Source organism: Amblyomma americanum, chromosome 8, assembly GCF_052857255.1.
Source record: "Amblyomma americanum isolate KBUSLIRL-KWMA chromosome 8, ASM5285725v1, whole genome shotgun sequence".
NCBI classification, from domain to species: Eukaryota; Metazoa; Arthropoda; class Arachnida; order Ixodida; family Ixodidae; genus Amblyomma; species Amblyomma americanum.
This window is the reverse complement of record NC_135504.1, coordinates 34,585,055-34,593,898: the sequence shown is the minus strand read 5'-3', so window position 1 is coordinate 34,593,898 and position 8,844 is coordinate 34,585,055. Positions and strand designations below refer to the sequence as shown.

At 47.6% G+C, this 8,844-nt stretch overlaps 1 protein-coding gene across 1 annotated transcript in view; it reads left to right on the top strand.

The window, feature by feature from the left end:
- The window catches only part of LOC144102295 (uncharacterized), a 26,118-nt gene extending 22,636 nt beyond the window's left edge, over nt 1–3,482 (top strand). The window contains exon 8 of the mRNA XM_077635599.1: nt 2,645–3,482. Coding sequence (XP_077491725.1) covers nt 2,645–2,854 — 210 coding nt within the window. The 3' untranslated portion in view covers nt 2,855–3,482. The remainder of the gene's footprint in view (nt 1–2,644) is intronic.
- The last annotated feature ends 5,362 nt before the right edge of the window (nt 3,483–8,844 follow it).

The window sequence follows — 8,844 nt, the reverse complement described above, 5'->3', positions numbered from 1 at the left end:
AAAACCATCAATTGACTTAAACGCTTACCGTTCCATTGCGCTTCTAAGCTGCGTCGGAAAACCGATGGAGAAAATGGTACACTTCCGCCTTAACTGGGACCTGACGAATAGGGGTATTTACCCTTCGGCCATGTCTGGTTTCCGAAAAGGACGCAGCAGCATTCACAACGTTATTGACCTCACAAACTGTGTTAAACGCAGCAAAACAGAGCCGTTTATGATGATTGCTGTGTTTCTTGACGTGAAGGGAGCTTTAAGCAACGTCACACATGCAGCAATTCACTCAGCCTTACAATCAATTGGCATTGGTGGACGGATGTATAACTGGCTGTGCGATTATCTGCACGAAAGATCGATTTTCATGTCAGCAAGTGAAGCTGACACAGCTCTGCATCAAATATCTCGCGGAGTGCCTCAGGGGGGTGGGGGGGATTGTAAGCCCCACCCTTTTCAATATCTCACTTGTTGTCTTGGAAAAAATGCTTGCCTCCTAGACTTGAAATCTCCCTTTACGCCGATGAGATCTGTATATGGTGTTTCAGGCGCAGCAGGCGCATTATGCATGCCCGATTACAGACTACAATAGGCTGCATCGATTCGTTTTTAAGTAACCGCGGTCTCTTCCTGTCGCCAGATAAAAGCTCAGCAATTGCATTTTCGAGGCGCGATCTCTCACGCTACGTGCTGAAAGTTGCTAGTACCCCAATACCATACGTTACAAGCCATAAATTCCTAGGGGTGACATTTTACAGGTCACTGTCATGGTCCCCACATGTACAACAGCTTAAAATCAAGCTGTGCTCTTACGCCTCTATCTTTCGTATGCTCTCAACCACCAGAAAAGGCTGCTCTACACCTTCATTACTACGACTGTATGGTGCGCTCTGCGAGGGCCTCCTACGCTACAGTCTCCCAGCTCTTCAGGGTATCTCACAAACAAATATCAAACTCCTCGAAGCTATGCAAGCTAAGGGCTTGAGAATCTGCCTCGGCCTTCCCAAGAGCCCCTCCACGGTGGGTACTCTAGCAGAGAGCAGACGTCTATCTGAACCAGTGCTGCTAACCCAGGGGTTGCTTCGGGCCCAGATGCGGTTCGTGGCTCGTGTACCTCACCATCCACTCGCAGCGCACTGCATAGAGGAAGTTTCTGACATTCTCCCACCACACTAGCAGCGCCCTGCCACGACGTCCTCCCCACCTTGGAGGTACACAGCATGGCAGATCAAGGCAACAGTTCCTGGCATCAAAAGAAAAACAATCTCCCCCAATCCTGCACTTAAATAATTTGCAGTTGAACACATTTATAGATGCTACAGTCCGTACCGTCACATCTACACTGATGGCTCTGTCACATCCGCCTCATCAGCGATTGGCATCTGGGTTCCGTCAACGCGCACCTCAATTTCGGCGTTACTCAGTCACCGCACCTCGACTACTGCTACCGAGCTGGCAGCTCTGTGAGCAGCATTCACTTACATTATCCAACAACCGCCAACAGCGTAGGTTATTTTCAGTGACTCTCAGGCTGCATTACCGTCTATAAAGTAACCAGGAAGCCTTCAGGAGCCGATCATCGATCATTTAAACAGATTCAACTCCGAGGCCTGTGAGCTTGGCCACCACGTTGTGTTGCAGTGGTTACCCGCTCACTGTGGCCTTGCAGGCAACGATCACGCTGACGGTGCAGCGAGGTGGGCGCATGGCGACACCACCTTGGTCATATATACCTATACCATTTTCTCGCAGTGATGGCGCGAGGCTTCTAATTACAAAATCCTGGCAGACGCAACGCTCTTTGTGGTGTGATCCGCAGCAACAATATAGAGCCCTTCTTCGTATCGACTCCACTTGTGACTTCCGCATGCCAGGCAATGTAGCCAGACGTGATCAAAATTGCCTCCACCGAATTCGCCTGGACGCTGCCTTCACTAAATACTTTTTACATAAAATCGGTGCATCAAGTAACCCTCTGTGCCCCACATGTGGTGTGCCCGAGGATATTCCACATTTGATCGCCCACTGCCAACTCCTCAACAGTCATCGCAAGACACTTTTAAGTGCTTTAGGACTCCGACAGGACGGCCCCGTGCACCTGGAGCATGTCCTTAGACCCTGGAGGGACCCGGCTTCGGGTGTGCGCGGGACAGAAGCATTTTTAGTGTTTTTAAGAAACACGGGTTTGATGGACATTCCTTGACAATCATGTGTGTGCGTGTGTGCGCGCTTGATTTCACCATCCACCCTTTCTTTTTCTCCTTCCCTTCTTTTCACCATCCTCTTCTCTACTCTTCTCTTTCACCCTCACCTGGAGTAGCATGCCCGGCCGACAACCAGGCAGACCTCTCCTGTTCCAATAAAGTTCTCCTCCTCCTCCTATACCGAGCTGTGTCCTCTCTCCGCCCCCCCCCCCCCCCTGTACTCCACAATGAACTGAATACTTAACTTTCTCAGCAGAATTTAGCCCGCCAGTCTATAGAGCGTGCGCGGGCTATAAACCGGGATTTACGGTATTTCATTTCTCTGCTTATCTATTTATGTAAAAGTTTATTATGCAGGAGTATTTTGTGTAGGCCACATACGAGAGCTCTTGAGACAGCAAATTGACAGGAGCTTTTTTTTAATACTTCTTTATTTTTCGCTACAGATCTGCAAGGCGAAGGCGGCATATGTTACAATTCCGTTTGGCATCGCCATCTTTGACATCGAGCACGACACATTGTGGAAGGATTGCCCGGTAATCGGCATAAGGAAAGGAAACCTGACTCGATCTACGACGATCAGAAAACTGCGAAACTTTGTGCGCGACAGGTTTACCAACGCCAATCAGCTGCAGAACTGCTTAGCCATTGTGTGACGAAACACAGCTGCGTTCGCAGACCGTGCCCTGGGTGTTTATTTTTTTCCGGAGGGTAGGGCACACATTTCATGGGCGTTCTTAGCAGGGTCATCGCCTGTAAACAGCGGTATTTATCGATATATATTTCGAGTAAACCTTTTTTGAAGTGTACTCTACTACCACCCAAATAAAACGAGGTGGATGCCTGAAGAGCTTACGCCTAGTTATTGACACATTGATGACGGCTAATTGATCCGTATTGCGCAACAGGAAACATTCATTTAAATTGTGGCCTAAGAAATAATGACTCCAAACTTATATAAAACTTTGCTTTCGTGCAACAAGCCTTTTACCCAATTCGCAGTTTCGTCGGCACAGTTTTCTCAATTGAGGTTATCCTATTAAACTGGAAACGCAAACACGGAGAACGCTAAATAAATATTGGATCAGAACTTGCCACTTTGGGACACGGTGCTTACAGCAAACGAAGTTAACAAACACTCGCAGACGTTAGCACATTTTGTCGGATAATAAATTCGCGATTGATGAGTCTGTCGCATGATGCGGAGGTCCTACTCCGATTAAAGGCTCGCAGGGCCAGTGTGCCCTGAAACGGATATCTGTGCCCTGAACTGAACCGAACCGAAACACGTGTAATTTTTAGCCATCTAAAACCAAACACGGAACAGAACTGATTTGAACAAAACGATCCGAACCGGTTTTAGACACGATTCAGTGACAGCTCTTCTTCCCGGTGGCTCAGTGGTTAGGGCGCTCGGCTACTGATCCGGAGTTCCCGGGTTCGAACCCGATCGCGGCGGCTGCGTTTTTATGGAGGCGAAACGCTAAGGCGCCCCTGTGCTGTGCGATATCAGTGCACTTTAAATATCCCCAGGTGGTCGAAATTATTCCGGAGCCCTCCACTACGGCACCTCTTTCTTCCTTATTTCACTCCCTCTTTTATCCCTTCCCTTACGGCGCGGTTCAGGTGTCCAACGATATGTGAGACAGATACTGCGCCATTTCCTTCCCCCCCCCCCTCAAAAAAATACCAAAACCAACTTCTGCGAAAATTAGAGTGTTCTTGTTAATATAGCTAAAGAAGAACGGGGGGGGGGGGGGGGGGCGACACAGCACTAGACCTGAGTAGCGCTCGCTCTCATCTTCATTGAAGTATTCCCCATAAGAGTTATTTAGGAACCGAGCAACCACAACCAGTCAGCATGCGCATACTCAACGACTGATTGCGGTGCGTACTCGGAAGATTGACTATATTGCTCGGTTCCTTCCAAAACAAATTTGGCATATAGCAAAACTCCCACCTATATTTTTTGTCACCCTTTCCTCTTCCTGAAGCTACGTTTACAAGAAACTTGATCCAGCTAGCCCAAACTAAGCTTTTGTCGAAATGAAAGCCAAAAGAAGGCGCCTCCATTCTACTAAAAGAAAAAAATTACAGGATTGCACTTAAGTCTGCCTATGAGCGCGAATGCGAAAGCTGTTGCCTGTCCTCTTTCTTCATCCATTTTATATTTTCTTTCATTTTCAGTGATGTTTTGCGTTATTTTCTTTTATTTGTACTTTTTAATTTTTTTAATTGTTACATATGTACTGCTTAAGAACCGTTGCTTAATCAACTTTTACATTTTTGTTTTACTTACCACACAACTTATGATTGAGAGTTTGCGCGGACAACTTCCGTCCACAAACTTCCGCCTACAACTTCCATGTACAACTTCCGACCACGCCACTCATGAGTCAAGAAAGGCTTACGCCTTAATACTGCGTTGGTCTCCGGCAGGAGCTTTGAGAGACTCAACAGTAATGCATGATAATTAATCCCATGTTGTATTCACAGCACTTAGCATCCTGTTGGAGAAGTGTTAACGATCTTTGTAATGGCACAGCACTGGGTTAACTGGCAAGATATATCAGAGGCTTTTGTCCTGCAGTGGGTGCTGCTAGGCCGACGATAAATTTTACAGGACGCCTTGTCAACCAGAAGGCGAGCGTTTTTAAATAAAGGATAAAGACATCCCCTTCCCCTTTTCGCGGTGTCCGCGTGCGTGAAGAGATTTACAAGGAACGAGGATGTTCTGCGGCATAGCACGTCGTCCGGAAGAGAAATCGAGAGGTTAGAGTTTACGGTGTCAGCTGATCCCTTCACATTCTGTTATGGTTTTTATGGTTTATTAACTTTAACGTCTCAAAGCTTTTCGGGCTATTGAGGCACGCCGTAGTGAAGGGCTTCGGAAGTTTCGACCACCTGGGGTTCATTTACGTGCACTGACATCGCACAGTACACGGGCCCCTAGAATTTCGCCTCCATCGAAATTCGACCGCCGCGGCCGAGATCGAACCCGCCTCTTTCGAGTCAACAGCCGAGCGCCATAACTACTGAGTCACCGGGGCGGCTCTGAAACGGTTAGGCGAGGCTGACTCGAGTACTGCGTTGTTCCTCGTGCCCCGAATGATTTGCCTTTCTACAGGGTCACTGCAGGAGCTCTGGAGCAGATCTGGCGGCACCGCGCGTTACTGGTTAGAGTTCGCCGACGTCTTGTACATGTCGGTGGAGGAAGCGACGACAGGCATCACTATAAGGACCTTCGAGACATGCTTTCATGCGACTGGCGGACATCGTCCGCGTCGGCGTCTAGTGCTACCTGTGTCAAGCGCAACTTGACCTCAACGACCTCAATGCTCGACGACGTGGTCACGCACGTTCGTCACACGTCAGCGACGCGATGAGAGTTCTTTTAGTAAATCCCGAGTGTCCCGCTAAAGCTGCTATCTACTTCTGTACTATAACTGTACTCACGGTGAGCAGTTTTCTTCTGCCCGATATCGAAAACCCCGAGATTTCATCTTCAACAAATTCAAGCTGAAGGTGACTAAGCTTGGCACTCCTTTCACGCAATCTCTATATCCGTATTCGGTGTACAGGGGGCTTATGTAATTGCACACCATCTAGGGTGCCTCGATGCCAGCGCTGCGCCGTACAGGGTGGAGACACGACCTTCGTGGGTGCCATCTTGGGGCAAGCGCTGAAATGCGGGGCTACGGAGCGTCGGCCGGTATCCTTCTTTAGAACGCGCTTTCGCTAGCAGGCTGAGCTGTATAAGGTTTCTGCATATATGCTCACAGTTCTGAGCACTTTTTGCTTAGTGATATAAATGAAAAAAGAGCTAGCGTTTGCTTGCAAGCGCAGCTTTTAGAGCAAATGACCACTGTGCAGCTAGGACAGCACTTACTTTTTGGCCGTCTCAGATGCTCAAAGCGGTTATTTTAACTGAAGTGACTGTTTTATAGAGCAATGCCTTTTGTACTGCCAGAACATGACGGAGTTTATAAGGTTCATGACATGCAAAAGGCTTTAACTGCGTCTGTTGATGCAGATGAACAACTAGTTGACGTTTTAGTCAGCCGCGCATATCAAAAATATTTTGCATCGCAGTCGTCTATTGTAGACAGTAAAATAGACACAGCAGAAAAAGATTATCCGTGATGAGTAGACCAAACTTTGACTCCTGCCACACGATGATGTACACAGCATTTTATTTCAAAATAATCATCAACCTCTTGAAGCTGCCTCTGGCTGCATGCCTAGGAGGAGACATCTCTTAAACAGTTTATTCAAGGTTTGTGCCAGCGACAGTTTTGCTGCCGTACCCATCATCCGATTCTTCTGGCTGGCTTAGCCAACGCAAGTAAATGCGCAGGCGCATCGTCACAAACCGCTCTAACAGTCTGTTCATAAGATTTGGGTGTTCCGCGCAATCAGCCGCCGGAATGGGAACGGTTTGTTCGATAAGGCATTTAATGGTCTTCATTGGACTCTTCAAACGACAGATGTCTTTTTGTTCCGATAGGTTTTTAAAGAGACTTTCGCGCGAAGAAACAAAGTCAAGAACTTGCTCGCTCACATATACAAGGTTACGGGCTCCAGCATTATATTCTTTCAACTGCACTAGGGTGTGCTCCTCTCGTACCTCTTCAGAAAGAAGCATTCGTGTGCACGGGGCGCAGGACCTTGCGGAAAGCGCAAGGGGCCTTACCAAGAACCCGGCCAGGTGAGCGACGATGTCGATTTCAGCTCTTGTCAATGACTCTATTGCTTCAATTTCATCACATGCTGAAAGTCCTTCGTGCACTTCAGCTTCGTGCTGAACTTCTTTGATTTCGGCCGAAAAAAAATCAACCAGGTAAGTGCTGTCATCGATGTCGTAGCCTGAAGTTTTCGGAACTTTGAGGAACTGGCTGACAGTTACAATCTTGAGTGCATTTTTTAGGTCGTATGAGCTCGGCACAGGTGAAATCATTCTGATGACCGAAAAAAGGTTTTCCAAACAATCTTGGACCATCCTCCCAGTCAAAACAAAACTGTACCGGCGTTCTTTCAGCAGAAAGATGTGCAGCTGCAGGACTACTGTTGTTGACATGAGCACCCCTGCCTGGCTTGGCTTCCACACTTTTCATACTCCTATTCCCAAGCCTTCGATGACTTCCATTGTGAGTTTGAGATGTGCAATGGCTTCCTCATATTTACTCTCATTCTTCAAACTGAGAGCGACAGAGGGATGGCGAGCAGTCATTATTGTGAACCATTTAAAAATTACTCCAAAAAACCACACAGTTGTTTCTGCTTCAGGTGACAGCTTCCCGATTTCGATGTAATATCTAATCGCTGCTGGGGCTTCACGAAACAGCTGAACCGCTATCCCTACCTTCATTTTTGTAAAATGACCGTTAGATATGTGGATGTTGCTCAAGTTCGATGCGACCTGCAACTGGTCTGTGTCGAGTTTTAGAACAGCCTCCACATGCGCGATCGACACTTCATTGCTGGGCAACTTGAACCTTGCGACGATGGCATCGTTAAGATGCATCACATCTTTTCGCACCAAATGCCCTCTCAAATTTTTTTGCACATGCGCAGGGTCTGGCATGAAATACAAAACATTTTCGCTGTCACATGGATGTGGCACAGAACAAACAGTTAGAGAACTGCGAGAACTCGACAGGTTCAGTGACCTCCACATGGAACGATTTGAACTACCCATGTCGCAAGTGACACATACCACGCGCAATGATATCTGGATGCACAACAGTATTAAATGAAAGACAAAGTCTTTGAGCTTATCTCCACTGACAAACGCACCTGTGTAGTGGTAGGCTATTACTTGCTTCCATCTGGTATTCAAACCACCTACCATGAAAACAAGGGCATGGTTGGCAGGCTGGTCACTTTCGGGGAGCGTGATCTTGCCAAGAAAGCAGTCACTGCTACGGTCCAGCTCCACATCTCTCCGAATTTCCAGCTCATCTAGGAAAAGGACGCAGTCCCTTTCAATCTCAGACATTGCAGCCACTTTGGCTTCCATTAAAGTTAGAATTTCTGTTAGCACACCAGGTAAGAAGGTTAAGTGTTGCAGTCTCCGGCACAGAGTCCTTCTAGATGGAAGCGGCTGCCCTTGTTCCAATAAAAGGTCGTAGCCGGCCGAACCACATGCAACCTTAAGCTGTAGCGCCTTCTTGATCGTGTTGGCACCCCAGGAGCAATTCTTCCGGTTTTTCTTTTCCAAGGCAGCCTTTTGGTCCTGGTTTAGGAAGCTCAAATTTGCCGTCAACGTTGTAAGGTTTTCTTCGAGCTGCTTTGTTCTTTTTGCAGCTTTTTTCAGCTTTTTGTTTGCCTGCAACAAACTTTCTTCTAACTGGCTGCGTTTTCTTTTTTCGTCTTGCAGCTCTTTTCGCAGCTCACTTGTGGACAGCGAGAAAATGTCGATTTGTTCTCCTGAATCTTCACGCGTGTTTTCAGGCATCGCTAGAGTCTCTTCCTGGTCAGGTGTCGTCTCAGGGGTTGGCGAAGAGCGTTTTGTAGCGTCAGGTGTAGAACTACCAGGAAAAAGCCGTGGTACAGGCGGCTTTCTTCGCTTCGGCTCAGCTGTTCGCGCAAGAAAGAAATTAATTCATCAGTACCTAAACATATCCGAGGCTCTAGTGCTCCTCAG